The 18,817-nt window shown below is 37.9% G+C and overlaps 1 protein-coding gene across 1 annotated transcript in view; it reads right to left on the minus strand.

Annotated features, from left to right (window-relative positions):
• Nucleotides 1–2,147: 2,147 nt before the first annotated feature.
• KIF3A (kinesin family member 3A) overlaps nucleotides 2,148–18,817 on the minus strand; it is a 54,960-nt gene continuing 38,290 nt past the window's right edge. Inside the window, exons 11-19 of the mRNA XM_063447421.1 lie at nucleotides 18,173–18,181; nucleotides 17,501–17,657; nucleotides 16,240–16,420; nucleotides 9,684–9,794; nucleotides 8,443–8,568; nucleotides 7,309–7,362; nucleotides 7,158–7,226; nucleotides 4,807–4,931; nucleotides 2,148–4,064 (exon numbers count right to left, since the gene is read on the minus strand). Of these exons, the coding sequence (XP_063303491.1) occupies nucleotides 4,016–4,064; nucleotides 4,807–4,931; nucleotides 7,158–7,226; nucleotides 7,309–7,362; nucleotides 8,443–8,568; nucleotides 9,684–9,794; nucleotides 16,240–16,420; nucleotides 17,501–17,657; nucleotides 18,173–18,181 (881 nt within the window). The 3' untranslated portion in view covers nucleotides 2,148–4,015. The remainder of the gene's footprint in view (nucleotides 4,065–4,806; nucleotides 4,932–7,157; nucleotides 7,227–7,308; nucleotides 7,363–8,442; nucleotides 8,569–9,683; nucleotides 9,795–16,239; nucleotides 16,421–17,500; nucleotides 17,658–18,172; nucleotides 18,182–18,817) is intronic.

Here is an 18,817-nt window from a genome sequence, read left to right on the forward strand (position 1 = left end):
TGTTTTCTGCCTGGCAATTGTATTTTAGTATGTGTTTAGAGCATAGATAAAGATTAGAAGTAAATAAAAGGGCTTTATTGGCCAATTTAAGTAATTAAACCATATTAAAACAGTTTGGTTCTTACCTGGGGTCCACTGGACACCACTTCCTGCCTCCACTGCAGCTGGAAGCTCTAATCCAAGACCAGCAGTTCAGGGTACTTTAATCCCTTAAGGACACATGACATGTGTGACATGTCATGATTCCCTTTTATTACAGAAGTTTGGTCCTTAAGGGGTTAAGCATCAGTTGACTTTCATCCAATGAGCTAGGACTGCACTTCAGGGCTTAGCTCAGGAGAGCTATCAGAAACTAGCTACCGTAAGTAAGAACTTCTAGCTCTCCTGGAGACAGAGAGCAGCGCCGTGTAGAGGTAAGATAAGAAGCTAAACTATTCTAAATCAGTTAGAATACTTACAATGGGATGGACACCAGGGTACGCAGGGTAAAAGCACAAGTCCTTGGGCTTTTCCCTGGAGAAAGGCATATGGGAATGCTGAAACATTGCAGTAGTATTTGAGACCAATTTTCAGGTCATTGGTAGACTTTTCGTGGAATATGTTGCTATTAGGACTGTTGTAAGCCTATGCCACGGTTATACATATTGTAATTATTTGTCATTTTTGCAAAAAAATAAAAGGTGGTTTTCAAAGTGAGCTTTCTATACAGTGTGTATACTTCTATATTGTTAGACAAAACACATTCAATGCCATAGCTCATGTTTTACATTACCAGACTGCAGCCTGCAGGGACAAAGTCTATGCACCAAAACCCCTGTAAATGGTTTTACCTTTAAGTAATGTTAGCCCTTTCCCTCTGCATAATTTCAAGCAATGGACTGCTACGGTGCTCCATAAAAAAAAAAAAAAAGTCCACCATCAAGTTTAAAAACTGAAATGTTCACAACCCCAATTCTGCTCTTTAACTTCGCAAAACTGCTAAACATTATTAATGAACTGTAGTGCTTAGAGTATCCCTTTAAATAGAGACAATACTATGGGGATTTGTAGCTGTAGTGGTACTGTGCTTGAAATGTTCCTTTAATAAGATATGTATAAACAGCATGATCACCTACCCCATTCAATATATTCTTCATAAAATTTACAAGAAAAAAAATAAAAATAAATCAAGACTGTTTTTTTTAAACTTTATTTTACAGCAAATGAGAGACATGAAGAGGAGTGTATTTTAAGAGGCAATTCTAACCAGGAATGTATTTTTAATAAAGTTTATTGGAAAACTGTCTATGGGTATACCTGAAAATGTGCAGCAGAGAATTATAAAGTGGCTGATCATTCTCCTCACTGAATGTTTTACAAAAAAAAAATACTAGTCTGGGGGGGGGGGGATCTAAAACATGGCGACGCAGGGCAACAACTGCAATATAAATCAGAGAGCATTATAAATGCAAAGATGGAGAAACCAATCAAATTTCTTGTTTAATCACCTCTTAAGTGGTAATACTGTATCAATTCACCTTTGCTGTTATGTTAAAGGGACACAGACACATTTAGCTTAATTAAATGTTTTTGCTGTACAGATCTGCTGCAGTCTCACTGCTCAATTATTTGCAATTTAAGACTTACAATTACTTTGTATGCAGTCCTAACCTACTTGGAGCTTCCTTACACATTTCCCAGGACAAAAGAATAAAAAAGACAAGTAAATTGTTTTATTATTTTTTTTCCCACAGTGTGTTAAATGTACAACATCTTATCTCCTGCTCTGTTAATTGTCTGTTATGGGCTTGTGATATGTGATTAAATATCATTCAAAAGGGAAGGAGATCATGACTTCTAAAGTAAACATATTGTGTTGTGAGAGATAATTAAAAATGAAACCATTTTTTGATGGAGGCTGTAAGAGCCACAGCTAGGAGAGGTGTGGCTAAGGCTGCATAAACAGAAACAAAAGTAATTTAACTCCTAAACATCAGAGAATTGAGCAATAATACTACAGAGTCATGTTCTAGACATAAATATGCTTTGTTAAACTAACGTTGTTCTGGTGCTCAGAGTGTCCTTTTAACAGCAGATGCAAGAAAAAAAATACTAAACTAATTCAACTACAAATAAAAAGCAAACAATTTTGGAACACATTTTTTTTTAAATGTATTCATTGTTAATTTGTTCGTAGGAATTCCTCAGAAAATATGTATTACATATAGTTATGGTGAAACTCAATACAGATTAAACAGTCAGGACACCAGTGTAACAAAACTGTCAATTTAGGAAGAAGCAATGTTCTGTCCCTTTACAACTCAAATAACCTGATTAAATTGAATACATGGAAATAAAATGGACCATTTAAACTTTTTTCCCCCCACTTATAGGCATTGATGTTCATATTGACCTGATACCACAAAGGGCAGATGACTAGAAATTTAAATCCATCTTCAGAGCAGATGAAAAGAAGGAATTAATTTGAAACTGCCAGATCACCAACAAATAATGTTTACAATTAAACAAGAGGGTTGGATTTCTAAATATATGCACTGAATGTTTTTGTGATTTTGTAGCAATGATTTGCCAACATGTTCACAAAAAGACTGCATGATGAAACATTTCAGTATAAATTACTGACCGATTAACATTGGTGGGGCAAAAGTTGACTGGTAAAAACAGTGAAAAATCACCTGTAATTTGTGTTAACCTTTTTTCATGAGATGCACCATTTTTTTTTTTTATTTATATGAATTAACAAATCACATCATACTCCATTTCAGGCGCAGTAAAACCACTGTAAAGACAAGATTCAAACATTGCAAATACGGAGGAGGAAGAAAACAGTTTAATTTGTCCTTTTCTCTCAATGCTTTTATTTGCATACTGCTAGGTGCAAAGAACAGAGCTTGTAACAATGATTGATATGGAGGTGTGGATTTCTACATCCAGATACATTTCTCACCCATACATAAAAATATTTGTTAAATATATGGATAGATAAACATAATATTAAAGGGACACTCCCAGCACCAAATCCATTGGAGCTTAGTGTAGTGTTTTTTTTATGCAGCCTGTCCTTGCAGTCTCAGCAATTATGAGTAAATGCAGTGTTTACACATTGCATTCTAATGCCACCTGTAGTTGCGGTCACTTGGATAGCAACTAGCAGGGCTTCCTGTAGTGATAATGCAATGTTTGCTTTACTGATGCTTGTTGTCTAAATGCTTTCCATGAAGATGCTCAGCACTCTCCGTAACGATACACTTCAATGAGGAAATGCTGAAAGGCGCAGAGTGGTGATTGCAGCTGCAAGAAGACCGGCATGCCAGGGGAATAAATGTAAATAAACTTTTATTTAAGTGAGGAAGGGGAGCATGAATCTAAATAGTTTGGAAAACACTAACGTTAGTATTAGAGATTTGTATTCCTAACAGAGTGCTCCTTTAAAATTACTAGAAAGTGAGAGCTCTTCTAACACTTTAAGAGGGAAGTCACAAACTTTGATTAATGATAGTCCTGACATGTCATCGGTGAATCATTGAATTCCTTCACATCTGTAACACAGGCAACATGCAATATGTAATGGGGGGACCAAAAAGGAGACAATTCTTTAAACAATCAACAAATCACATTAAAACAAATCTGTACATTTGGACACATTGTATACACTAAGTTTTACAGAAAATTAAATATCAAGGGCAACTGTTTCAATAATCAATTTTCTTACTAAATCCTCCTAATAGGAAGACAAATATATTTACAGAGAAACTAAAATCTAACAGTGTTTTCCCATTTAACATGGTCATCAATGAGGTTTCATAATGTGATGAACTGAACCCTATAAAAAAAACAGGTGTAAACATAAAAACATGACATTTAAGTGGAATATGAGTCAAGCAATTCAATAGTAATAAGGTTCTTGCTCAATGCACAAGGTATTCTTCCATCCTATAACATAAACCACATTCAGAGGCATAATACAGGTTTAGGTACCCTGCCATATCAATGATTAAGTCATTGCCTGGTCAAGTTACTGGAGCAAGGAGTCGATCCCAGCTTCTGGTTTTCCGGAGCGTTTCCTGTTAAATACAAAAACAGAAATATGCAGAGTTTTTAAATGGCACACATGATAATGATTAAGAAACTGTGCCCAATTCTATTGTCTCCTAAACAAGTTCCTACACCCCAAAACTTTTCAGTGAATCCAGTAACATATTATTATATTGCATATAATATTTCTTTATATTTGTTTGTGTGTGAAAAGTGCAAAAAACTAATTTGAACGCTAATTTTGGCCAGTGTTTGCAGCTACTAAAAATTTATATTAAAATACATTTTTAATAATAATATATATATGTATATATTCTAAGTACTTTTTATTGAATTTATAAACCTTAACTTTTGAAAACTTTCTTCCAGGGCGACTACCTGGGCATCCAGGCAGTCCCCAGAATAGTGACTGCCAGCGGGGACTTGGTAAGTATTAAGGATGACAGGGACGTCCTGTTGTTGACCGCCCCCACCAGGACTGCATAGAACGCCCGCCATCCTTAAGAAATTAAAACCGTGCACTCACATAAATTTTACAAGGCCATTTACTATCATCTATCTTAGCAAACAATTATGGGGATTCAGTTACACCACATGGCCCTATTGTGTTAAGCACACCAGTACAAACCCATGGTCTGTGTAAGAGAATTCCAGAATTCTCCAAAAGTGTTGGCATTTTTTAGTATACCATATTTATTTAAAATGCATATAAAATGTAATAAAACAAACAAAAAAAAACAATCCAAAGAATTGCCATAGATTATTAAGCACCTTCTTCCAGTTTTAGGTCTTGATTTCGATTTTGATGTTCTTGGTCGCTCCAACTTCATTAAAGATTGACGAAGACTCTCCTCCGTGTAAGCCAAATATACATGAGACAAATCTACCTCAAATGGCTGAAAGTAAAATAGATACAATTATATAACGTATTGTGATGTGATTAATCCGTTTTGTCTTCACTTATACACAGCTTAAAGGGACACTATAGTCACCTGAACAACTTTAGCTTAATGAAGCAGTTTTGGTGTTTAGAATATGCCCCTGCAGCCTCACTGCTCAATCCTCTGCCATTTAGGAGTTAAATCCCTTTGTTTATGAACCCTAGTCACACCTCCCTGCATGTGACTTGCACAGCCTTCCATAAACACTTCCTGTAAAGAGAGCCCTATTTAGCCTTTCTTTATTGCAAGTTCTGTTTAATTAAGATTTTCTTATCCCCTGCTATGTTAATAGCTTGCTAGACCCTGCAAGAGCCTCCTGAATGTGATTAAAGTTAAATTTAGAGATTGAGATACAATTATTTAAGGTAAATTACATCTGTTTGAAAGTGAAACCAGTTTTTTTTCATGCAGGCTCTGTCAATCAAAGCCAGGGGAGGTGTGGCTAGGGCTGCATAAACAGAAACAAAGTGATTTAACTCCTAAATGACAGTGAATTGAGCAGTGAAATTGCGGGGGAATTATCTATACACTAAAACTGCTTTATTTAGCTAAAGTAATTTAGGTGACTATAGTGTTCCTTTAAGCAGACATCTTCTCAGCTGTTTAACTTGAGGATACAACTAGTACATTTGATAAAATGAACATATTTATGTTTGATGAGGTCCCTTCTGTTCTACTGAGGAAACTATAATCTATTCCAATAGGACACTAATTCCAAAGGTCGCTCCACCTTAATTATAAGCATAAGTTGCTCTGATGTTTGTTAGTATGAAATGGTGCTAATGATAGAGGTTGTTAAACCATTAACACCTACTAAGATTGTGTATCTCATCTTCAACATGTGCATAATGGAGTCCAATTGTTTAAGCACTCAACTGGAAATTTGCCTATAAAGGACTCCACTTCAGCCTAGTCACACCTTTCCACAAGGCCATAAAAAATAGGGATCGACTGATATTGATGTTTTAGAGCCGATACCGATAATCTGTGAACTTTCAGGCCATTAGCCGATAACTTACGGATACCGATATTCTGTACATTTACCATTTTGAAAAAATAAATAATTTCTACACAAATCTACTGTTAAATAAATAATAAACATGTTCAGTTATTTTTGCAATTTTTTTTTAATAAGTGGCAAATGCACAAAATATACTTGCCAGTCAGATTTTTTTTTTTTATGTTTTCAAAACTATTTAGTGTACCTATCCCCTCCTGGGCCCTTAGTGTACCTATCCCCTCCCGGGCCCTTAGTGTACCTATCCCCTCCCGGGCCCTTAGTGTACCTATCCCCTCTCTCCCTCCTGCCTGTCCTTTAGTGTCCCCCTCCCTTAGTGGTCCTCTCCCTTGTGTGCCTCATCACCTCTCGTGTAGCATGGCCGAGTGGAGCGGACTGCGGTACAGGAGCTTTAGTTTCCTGTTACCGGCCAGACTGACCGGAAGTGCTCTCTGAACTCCACCGAGTGAGTGGTAGGGGGAGTGCTGTGTGCTTCCTTCCTGCTGGTCACTCGATTCTTGCGCCCCCAGAGCCGGCGTGCCTTAATGCGGCCGCGTGTTCCACCTTATAGACATGCCGGACCTGCATGCGCTGGGCACTGCCGCCTCTCACATTATCGGCAATATCGGTATCAATAGTGCCCGATACCAATATTTGCCAATATCTGGAATATTTACGACACGGGACCAGGGTGGCTGGGATACATGTGGCAATGTTTTTTTGTTTTTTCTTTTCATCTACTAAAGTGTTGTGTGATCTTCATGCATCCTCAGTCCATCACCTTCCTGACTATTTCTCCTTCTGCTATGCATTAAGGTTTTTAACACCATTTCCAACGTTACCCCCTATTACTTCACCTCCACATGTATTCAGCTGGTGCAGACTAGATGGGTTCTAGATTACAAACAAAGCATGGTAGGACATAATCCACGCTTCCCAAAACATCTTAATTGAGAGGCTATAAACACACATGACCAAGTATCAGGAAGTGACAATATACAATGACAATCTAATATTATGAAGCACCTAAACATTAACAATCATGAATGTTGCAAAGAATGTGGCCTTGTGGATAGTTGAGTGATTCAGATCCAATACTGAAAGGTAAATTAATCATTATGACATGGCTGCTCTATATTGCTTACGCAGTGCAGGGATAATAATAAATTTTACATTTGTCTTACATCCTTTTCTTTCTTGTCTAGTACAGGTGTCTGTTTTCTCATGTTGTTTCCAGTGTATGCCACACATTTCTAACAAATTAAATTAAAAAAGAATGTTAATGTCTTACAAGACTAAATGTACAATTATTGATAATAATAGAAATGTATTTACCAACTGCCACTCTCCAATATCTTCATTCCAATGAACATAATTTTCAATCATTTCCTTAAAGATAGATTGACAAAGAATACATGTTATGGGATTTAAAATTAATTAACTTTCATTTCTGACAAACACATCTGCTTGTTATAAACTAGACCAAGTTCACACAAAAAAAAAATAGATCATCTATAGTCTCTGACTAGAGCAGTCATATGCCAGCTGGTCAACTAACAAAATAAATTCTTAATACCCCATGGACCCAATTATAGGCCTCCATTTTGAAGAAGAAAAAGCCCAGGCCACATAAATGGGCCTTATATGTCAGACAACGGAGTTATGTCTAACTCAGCTGCCATGCTGAGGTGTTAAGAGATGAATGAGGTTTGTGTGGAGCTCTGCACTACAATGGTTTGCATTCAATACTGTAGAGTACAAATCAGTGTGCAGTGTTTCAGCTTATAGAGAAAGAAAAAAAAGGTGAGGGGGGCACGAAAAGATCTTACAAACCCCCTGGCAAACTGAATGGGTCTGGCAACATACAGGTACATAGGTGGGGATTGTACCACTGTATGCAATATACACTAGAGCTGGTTTTACAGCTCTTTTACATATGAGTGCAACATCACTATTATTAACGTACTATCACACTAAGCTCTGACATATTGCACTATTAGATTGCCTTGTCTTTTTTTATCCACATACGGAGACTAAAGACACTCAGATCTACCACGTCCCCAAAGCATAAAGAACTTCGCAACTACAGCTGCATCTACCTCTTGATAAGAGACATCTTTATATGTGACAACTTGCAATGTTGGGATGAGACTTTTCAGTACTATCTGTTCAATCCTATGTGGTGCAGCCCTTCTCTCTTTTTTTCTTGTGTTATTTTGAAGGATTGAGAGGAATCCCCTTCTTAGGGTTGCTGCCTTGTTGTCTATTATTCTTTGTTATAAAGTAAAGTAAATGTTTAACATATTACAACATGAATAATCATAAATATAAAATAAGTTGGGAGGAAGATGGGGATCAATGAAACATTTGTTTTGCAGCTTTTCAGAAAGCAGACTTTAATGGAACTAAATAGTTTGTCGCAAATATAGTAGATTTTTAAAGAAGTTAGTTAATTAGCCTGATATATACCTGATATTCCTGAGGGATGAAGTTATCAATGATATTAATCTGAAGTCGCAATTCTCGACTCAGTTGTCTGATGTTTTCCAGCAAACCTTCAGTTTCCCTTTGATGCTCCTGCTGAAGATCTGCCATCTTACATAAGATGAAATAAAAGAAATTCTGTTATACCTTAAGTTATTATTCATTAGCAAAATGCTAATGATCAAACAGTACTAGATTCTACAGTGCATAAATGGACACTATCTACTATAACCACTTCAATTCACAGAAATGGTTATAATGCCAGGAGACTCTAGGCCCTGTCCCTCTGTTCAGTGTTATAAAATGGTTCAACATTGAATGTGGGTCCCAATCTGTTTGAAGCTAATCCCCTCTTTGCAGATCTGGCTGATGCTCAATCAGTAATGGTGGCAGTGATTGTAGGAGAGGATCAGCTGACCACTCTTGGCCTGTTGCAACCGCTCAATGCTTGTATGACTAAGGCGTGTGTAACATCTATCTAAGCCTGTGGGGGCCTGTGTGCTGTCAGCTAGAGATCCTTGTAAGGTTTAAAGGTGCAAGGGCTCCATGCACTATATAAAGTATGCGTGTGTGTATATCACAATGTATATTGCTATCCAATTATTAAAATTACAAAACACATCGCCAAAATCTCTTGGTACCGGCTACCCCCCCAACAATATCGAATGCCCAACAGACAAAGGCATAACTGGGCACTACGATACTCCAGCGCCTATCCTTAATAAGCTGCAATATGTCACATACGCTCACTTCCAGCCCAGAGATCTTGTTCAGGTATCCTATACAGCTATCGCACCCTTGCAAAAGCTGGGCACTAGTTGAAAATGCGATATCCTTCAAAGCATGGGCCTGCAAATCCTAATACTATGTAGGTATTACCTACCTAATCTCGTAACAATGACACATCTTACTCCTACAACTGTGCATATTATAACCTGCACTATCTCCATCTTGCTAAACACCTTTCTTTAAAAAAAAAAAAAATGCTTATGTTTATGTACACTTATTGTATCTGGTTACGTTTTCTTTTGCTACTTCGTGTATTTTGTGCATCTTGTGTCGTCAGCATGCACAACAAAAATAAGGAATTATAAAAAAAAAATAAACACCCTGCTCTCTTCCCTTATCAAAACAACCATTAATTTTCCCACTGACCCTACAAAACAGACATACAATACAAAGTAAACTTGTAACAAGAAAAGGTAGCAGAGCTAAAGATAACTAACCTCAGACTTAGCAGCCATTAGCATAGTCCACACTTTCTTTAGTTTTTTAGTTTTACCCTGAGCCTCCTCTTGTAAACTTGTATACTTCTCCTCGATATCTAAACGTTCTTGCTGTAAGATATTACATAAATGATGTGAGTAAAAAGGAAAATAAGAACAGTTTGCTAATCATAACAATAAAAGTTGGAAAAACAAAAGCAAATCATTAACATAATAAAGGCACTTGATCACCCATTTCAATACATCCATAATGCATTAAAGCAGTGATACTAAAACACGTTTTTTACACAGTAAAATATTAGTTCATGTATTATTTCAGAAGTAGGTCAAATGTCTGATTTCTGTACAAACATGTACTTGCCTTGGTGCTTTTTAACTCCAGCCAAGTACAAAATCCATTAACGTGCACTCAGAGGACTAAATAAAGTTTTGCTTTAAACATATTTATTTATCCCCCTGAATGTGCTCTATCACAGGATATATAGATTGAGACTGCATTAGAATTTCAATTAAAGTGTAGTTTATTTTTAATAATTGTTATTTTACACCTGCATTACTGGAATAACACGGCTAAAATGTATATTCATCTATATAGGTTTAGGAAAGCCCAGTGCGGGGCTGAAATGTTGATCTATATTTTAATGTATATCTAATAAAGTTACTTGGATTTTAATGAAGACCGAGGAATGCAGCCATCATTTTGGATACTTCATCTATATAGGCAGACATATTCGTTTACTTTCCCCAACCAACAAATGGCTTCAAATTACATTGCAACATAGATTATGTGTAGAGATTATGAAAGGAGAAGAAATGCCAACTACTATATTAAATTGTATACGTGAAAGGTCAAAGTCACAACAACACATTGAAGCTACCAAAATAAGAAGGGGTCTATGCCCAAAGTAAAATTTTAGATCAAAAAAAGAACAAGTAGTGGTTCAAACCCTTGTCATTTATCAGTTAAAATGCAACCTTTATTTAAATACCATGAATTAAAGTTCACAACACAAAAAACATATATACACATTAAGGAAGTTCTATCTGAACCATTATACGCACAATGGCCTCATCGGGTAGAAAGGGCAGTAACACACTTAAAGAAAGACTATAGCGTTGGGAATACACATTTGTATTTCTGACGCTATAATGCCCAAGTCACAGTTTAGTTGACTGGACCAACAATTTGAAAAGTTATTTTACTTTATTTTTGTCCATCACAGAGCTGGTCTCCAGTGTGTAGCTCTATCACTCAATGATCTCCGCCAATGCTTGGGCAGGTTAAACAGATACCAAAAACACAAAATAATTGATTCTGTGTTATGACCTCTGTTTTGTTCCCCTCATGGTTTTGTTTTTTTTAATCTCAGGCCTGCTGGTATGTAATTAATTTTATGTATGCTTTTTCACCCTACTAATTCTGTACACTGCCAGTCGGTTGATCTTGTAATTGTGTATTTATGTTTGCATATTTATCTGGTCTTTAATGACATGTTGGGATATGTTTTATTGTTGGATTTATATAGTGGTGTGCCACTGTGTTAAATTTTAGTGTAAAGTTTATGCCCTTTGGAAAAATGTTTTTTTATAGTGAGAACTCCAAAGGTTAACGCCTTAAGAACAGAGCTTCGGAAGCTTGTCTTTCACTTAATGCCAACGGCATTTTTTGCTGTTTGCGTTCAACTGCAATTTGCATTTGACTAATTTATTGCACCGACGCATATTATATACTGTTTTTTTAAAGGACAGAAAGGGCTTTAATTTGATGTAACATATATATATATATATATATATATTATAAAAAAAAAATGAAAAATGCCCCCAAAAGTTTTTTTTTTTTACAGTTTTTGCAATAGTAATGTGTGAACAATTAGTACAGGTTAAGGAAAGTAATTAAAAATAAATTCATTTAGTTGTTTTGATTTACAGAATATATAATGTGTCTGGGATTTTAAGTTTTTTTTGGTAGTTACAGGTCTCAAAGCACAAGGAGTAAAATAAACTTTTAATGTGGAGCGATTTTAGAATTTGCTATGTTTGTCTTGTAAGCTTAATAGCCATAAAATAAAACTAAATTGCCACACAAAAGTATATATTTATATAAAGTAGACACCACAGGCTATTTACCTAAGGTTGTTTTGACACTTTCTACGTTGCCATTTCACCACCAATCTCTGCTAAATATTGGAGTAAAATTGTGTTTTTGGGGGGTTTTCGCACACAAACTTATAACAAAGAACTTCTCATGTGTATTTTGTAAAGTTGTTGTGTGCTATTCCTGTACAAAAAGTTTTATTTTGTGTTCAGTTACATCTGCTGAGTAAAATGACACCCCCATTGTATGTCTTTGGCACTATTTTGTGAAGCTACAGTGCCATATAGGAGACCTGTCCTTTTCAGTATTCACAGTCGAATTTTGAGAAACAGATTTAATGAGCCTATGCTTCCATTTGGGGTATTATAGTAGTTTGACTGTTCAAAAAAATCCACAAAGGCCTACCATTTGTAAAAGTAGACACTCCAGGGTATCTCATAAGGTGCATATTGTGTCTTAACATGCCCCCATTTTTTATTACCAATATATGCCAAAGTATGTGGTAAAAAATAATTTTGTGCATTTTTTTTTTTACATATGGATTGAATTTTTGCTGGGCATTTTGTATATTTCATATGTGCCACTAAGTTCAAACCCCCCAAATTATGCTCAGCTAAGTCTTCTGAGTAAAAGGACACCCCCATTGTATGTCTTTGGCACTATTTCGTGAAGCTATAGTGCCGTACAGGAGACCTGTCCTTTTCAGTATTCACAGTAGAATTTTGAGAGACGGATTTAATGAGCCTATGCTTCCATTTGGGGTATTATAGTAGTTTGACTGTGCAAAAAAACCCCACAAAGACCTACCATTTGTAAAAGTAGACACTCCAGGGTATATCATAAGGTGCATATTGTGCCTTAACATGCCCCCATTTTTTTTCCAATATGTGCCAAAGTATGTGGTAAAAAATAATTTTGTGCATTTTTATTTTTACATACGGATTGAATTTTTGCTGGGCATTTTGTATATTTCATATGTGCCACTAAGTTCAAAACCCCCAAATTATGCTCAGCTAAGTCTTCTGAGTAAAAATACATCCCCAATGAATGTCTTTGGCACTATTTTGTGAAGCTACAGTGCCATATAGGAGACCAAGCCATATCAGTTTTTACAGAACTTTGAATTTTGACGCTGTGCCTATGTGCAATTTCCAGCATCTTCGCAGGTTTTAAATTCAAACTACCCCACAAAGGCCTACCATTTCTTAAAGTAGACACCCCAGGGTATTTCAAAAGGCATATTTTGAACCTTAGCGTGGGATCATTTTTCCGCTAGCTTGTACCAAGTGTAGTGGTAATAAGCGTTTTTTCTGCCTGTTTGACACACAAAGTAAGTTTGCACAGTATATTTTGCAAACCTTATGTGTACTACCACTGTATAATACTTCATATGTTGCTCAGCTATGTCAGCTGAGTACAAAAATACCCCCGTATGTACCTTTGCCAGGTATATGTGGACATCGGAGGGGCAGGATCAGTGAAGATCCGTCTCCCTGCACTTCACAGTGAACCCGGAAGTGCAGGGAGGCGGAATGTGAGTATACACAGCACATGTGCTCGCTCTGACATGCTGTCAGAGCGGGGCACATGTGCTGGGACAGCCCGATCCGGTGCTCCCGGTCTGCCTCTAATACAGAGGCAGACCGGAGCACCATTAACCCCGCGATCGCCGCGATCTGGGGTTAATTTTACCGTGTGACGTTAAGGGTTTCCCCTGAGTGACGGACCTCGTCCGTCACTCGTGATTAAGGGGTTAATCTCCATTATCTATGTATACCAATGTTGTGTGACCCCCAGTTTAAGTAATTGGGCCAGGTGTTGATAAATACGCAAGGACTGAATTTCTTATAAGTACAACACCTGCGGTCATCGTATATTACTCTGACAGCATTTTCATTTATTAGTTGTAGTTGTATTTCAGCCACTTTTTTCTTATTATTGTTTGGCCTAGGTTTGGCTGTCTTTGTTTCTCTATTTAATAGGCATTAAGTGCAATTAGGGGTTACCGTATATACTCGAGTATAAGCCAACCCGAATATAAGCCGAGGCCCCTAATTTTATCCCAAAAAACTGGGAAAAATTATTGACTCGAGTATAAGACTAGGGTGGGAAATGCAGCAGCTACTGGTAAATTTCTAAATAAAATTAGATCCTAAAAAAAATATATTAATTGAATATTTATTTACAGTGTGTGTATAATGAATGCAGTGTGTGCGTATGTGTGTGTGTATGAGTGCAGCGTGTGTGTACATGAATGCAGTGTGTGTGTGCATGAATGCAGTGTGTGAATGCAGTGTGTGCAGGGCCGGTGCAAGGATATTTGCCGCCGTAGGCAAAACATTTTTTGCCCCCCCCCCCCCCCCCCCCATATGTCCTGACTTCCCCTCCTCCTCCCTCAGTGGTCCTTACCTCCCCACCCCCGTGTTCCTTCACTCCCCCCCCCCAGTGGTCCTGACTCACCCCTCCCCTAGTGGTCCTTACTTCCCCCTCCCCTCCCATAGTGGTCCTTATCCCCCTTCTCCCTCCCATAGTGTTCCTTATCCCCCCCCATCCCTCCCATAGTGGTCCATATACCCCCCCCCCTCCCTCCCATAATGGTCCTTATACCCCCCCTCACTCCCATAGTGGTCCTTATCCCACCCCCTCCCATAGTGGTCCTTATCCCACCCCCTCCCATAGTGGTCCTTATACCCCCCTCCCTCCCATAGTGGTCCTTATCCCCCCCCCTCCCTCCCATAGTGGTCCTTATCCCCCCCCCCTCCCTCCCATAGTGGTCCTTATCCCCCCCCCTCCCTCCCATAGTGGTCCTTATCCCCCCCCCCTCCCTCCCATAGTGGTCCTTATCCCCCCCTCCCTCCCATAGTGGTCCTTATACCCCCCCTCCCTCCCATAGTGGTCCTTATACCCCCCCTCCCTCCCATAGTGGTCCTTATACCCCCCTCCCTCCCATAGTGGTCCTTATACCCCCCCTCCCTCCCATAGTGGTCCTTATCCCCCCCCTCCCATAGTGGTCCTTACCCCCCCCCTCCCTCCCATAGTGGTCCTTATACCCCCCCTCCCTCCCATAGCGGTCCTTATACCCCCCTCCCTCCCATAGTGGTCCTTAACCCACCCCCTCCCTCCCATAGTGGTCCTTATACCCCTTTTTTTTATTTTTTTTTTTATTATTTTATTTCTTATTTTATTTATATTTTTTTTTTCGTCCCCCCTCCCTGCTTGATATATGGCAGGGAGGGGGGCTCTCCTTCCCTGGTGGTCCAGTGGCAGTTCAGTGGGGGGGAGAGGGGGGCTGGCAGAGCTGTACTTACCTTTCCTGCAGCTCCTGTCAGCTCTCTCCTCCTCTGCGCCGTCCGTTCTGCTCTTCTGTCAGCTCCCAGTGTAAATCTCGCGAGAGCCGCGGCTCTCGCGAGACTTACACTGGGAGCTGACCGAGGTGCTGAACGGACGGCGCGGAGGAGGAGAGAGCTGACAGGAGCTGCAGGAAAGGTAAGTACAGCTCTGCCAGCCCCCCTCTCCCCCCAGTCTGTATTATGGCAATGCAAATTGCCATAATACAGACTCTGACTCGAGTATAAGCCGAGTTGGGGTTTTTCAGCCCAAAAAATGGGCTGAAAAACTCGGCTTATACTCGAGTATATACGGTACATTTTCCATATTTGACTACTCACAATATTAAGCCAGGAGTCTACTGTGCATATATTCAAGTGTGCTCGTAAACCACCCACTCCACCCCTACATGGCCATTGGGCATGGATGCTTTAGATTACTTCCTTAGATCTACACAAACAGGAATTTTGTGTTTCAATGAGTACATACTTTGTTTTGGGGTTTTTAAATGTAGATAGTGTATACGGTATATATTTTTTTTTTCATTTGTTAGAACGTTTTAATGGTAAGTAGTATGTTGTCAATCCATGTTCTCACACACAAATTAGTTACTTAAAGGGATACTCTGAGCACAAATACAACTTTAATGCATTTGATAGATTTTGGTGTCATTAATATGCTGTATTTTTTCATGTTCAAATCTTTGAAGAAAGCCGCACCATATGTCTGCCTCCTTAGCCACACCCCTTCATCCCAGAAAGAATCCCTTATGAAATGTGTGCACAATTTCTCAGCCCCAACAGCACTGAATGATCTGCTTTTGATTTACAACCATGCTGCAGTCAGATAAATTATAATGGTAGTGATATCCTTTCTAGAAGTCTCCCTTGGTATCCTTTCCTTCGAATGCAGGTTGCTTTGTAGTTCAGATCATTCAGTACAATCAGTGGCTGAGCTTTGCGCGTGCTTTGGATAAAGAAGTATTTTTCTGGTTCGAGGGGGCAGGGCTACAGAGGAAGGCTAATACTGCAGAATCATGCAAAACATTTGTTTTTTTATGCAAAAATATATAATGTTTTCAGCATGCAAAACAATGTTGTGTTTATGCCAGGAGTGTCCTTTAAAAGTAATTACCTCTTTTTCCTCTAGCTCTCTCCGAAGTTTTTCTGCTCGCTTTCTACGCTCTTCAAGCTCCAAATTAGATTCTTCTAAAAGCTTCTCTTGTTCCTCTGCTTTGGCAAGCAAATCCACTCCTCCAACAATAACTTTCTTTTCCAAAGCAGACAGCTTTTCAAGGAGTGATTGATGCTCCTGCCTGCAGAACGTTAACAGAACGATATGGAATTAAGTATGCTATTAAAAGGTACACTACATGCTAAAATCATTCCAATTTCTAAATAGACAGTCGGGGTACCATATCCACTTCACCTTCATGAATAGTTATGGTGCCATCTCACAGTTCAGGTTTAATGCTGAGCAAGTGTCCTCAACTACTAGAGGTATGGATAAGGTGCTCTCGGTCAATCAATGCCTTCCACCGATGCTGAGGGGGATTTAAAAGCACTAGCCTGAGCAGCAGAGAGAGGCCAGGCTCCAGGTAGCTTCATCCAATGTTAACCTGTTTAAAAAGTGTAACACCTACTCGGAACCACGAACAAGTACATTATCTAATTTCCTGACTTGTCCTTTGTTATGTACTCTACATTGAAAGATAGGAGTAAGGGCTTATTAACTTACTGAAGTAAGCCCTTAATTGAAATAAGGAAATTTCTATTCAGTAAGGAGTGTAAGCCATTACAAATCCAGCCCAGTCTGTATAAAAATATCTGTTATAAGCCAAACCTACTCTGGATGATTGTCTCCTATCTTCCCTGCTTGAATGTTTAATCAAATTAATAAACCCACTTGATTAAGAATCAACATTTTCAGATTTATACTTTCACTGCATGCAACAGAATAAGGAATATAATCTACATAACAACTTGATAGCAAAATATATGTATTGAAGATACCAAAAAGACAGACAATTCTAGTTATATTAAGTGGTTTTATTTCCATGGTGTAACAGTGACAACTAAGTGACAGTTCCACTTTAAGAAAATGAAGCTAACTAGGTTCTATTTCAGCTTTTTAACCACTTGCACATATAAAGAGACAGCATTTATTTATAGCTGAAATATATGTGTATTCAGACAGCATGGCAATACATTAAACATGAACTAACAATTAGAAGAAGAAAAAAAAAAAGCAAAAGCAATGTTATCCAACACCTTGAGTTGACCATTTTCATCTCATTCAGAACAGGTGCTTGTCGATAACTCCCATTTCTGGCCAACAAGTTCATTACACTTTGGAAGCAGTAGGTCATCTTAATAGAACTAGTGAAGTTACTTACTGTGCTTTTAGTAAATCTTTCTCCCTTCTCTCCAGCTCAGCTCTTGCTTTGTTCCGTTCTTCTTCTTCCATGTCAAGTTTTGCTTCAAGTGCCCTCCTTTCCTCATCAATCCTCGCTTGCATCTCAACCATTTTATCATGGGAGACCTTCTTCTTGCCTGTGACAGCACGGCATATATATATATATCAGTGATTACATCACAAGACTGATTAGAACCAATCCAGATTTTTAGGAAAACATTATTTGTGAATCCATATTAGTATCAAACAGGATATACACACAGTTATTAGAAACCCTAAAGTGCATTAGAAAATCATGTTTACTACTTTATATAACAAATCTCCTTTATAAACACTAAAAGCGGCATAAACAGCAAGCAGAAATATGCATGTTACTGTCACATCAACACGAAGAGAACAATATTAGTAGCTTATTTTAAATATAAATTGTACTGTTTTAGGGAGTGTACTTTTCCAGTTTCACTGGTACCTTACATTTACAATAAATTTAAAGTGTTTTTTTTTTCAATTAAAACTATTAGGAACTATTATTGTAAACATTATTGTTCAAGAGTGCATTTACATTACTCAAGAACTAAAAGGTCACTCTTAAGATCACAAAAGGCCATCTTTAGAATTTGATAGGTTGAGGTCAAAACCTATTAACACCAACCTGCTTGTTCTTGCATAAAGTGGATGAAGCAAATAATTTGTAGGTTGGCAGCATTGACATGAAGAGAGGAGAAAGACAACATTATATCACTTCCTGTTATTTCATGTTGTATCAACATATGTATGCAATAACATGTGGCCAATGTTGTAGGCATAGCATGTGGCAACACAAATGTGAGGTTTTTAGACTTCACGATAGCCAGGATTAGACATCCTTTGATAAAAAAAAATAAAAAACCTTCTCAAATAGTTATCCAAAGGTTGTCTAATCTTGCTACACAGCAGTATAAGTGGGTCATAAATATTGCTGCATAAAATTAAGTAATTTGCTCTCTTCAAGTTTATTGTGGACTCAAGAGCCCCCAAAAATAACATAAAATTAACATCACAGTGATTTAAACATATGGTTGGCCAATTAATTGTTAATGCCAAAAAAAGACTCCCACGGCATAATGCAAAATGTATATATATATTTTTTTAAATGTTTATTTCTAACTAGGGGATTACATGAATATAAATGTAATCACAATTTGCATTGTGTGCATTACCATATATAGTGCAGCAAAATTTTAAGTAGAAAGTGCTTATTTTAAAAGTAGTTAGTCATTAGACAAAAATACGAGATGGCGTGAGTGATAGGGGCAAA

Source organism: Pelobates fuscus, chromosome 3, assembly GCF_036172605.1.
Source record: "Pelobates fuscus isolate aPelFus1 chromosome 3, aPelFus1.pri, whole genome shotgun sequence".
Lineage (NCBI taxonomy): Eukaryota > Metazoa > Chordata > Amphibia > Anura > Pelobatidae > Pelobates > Pelobates fuscus.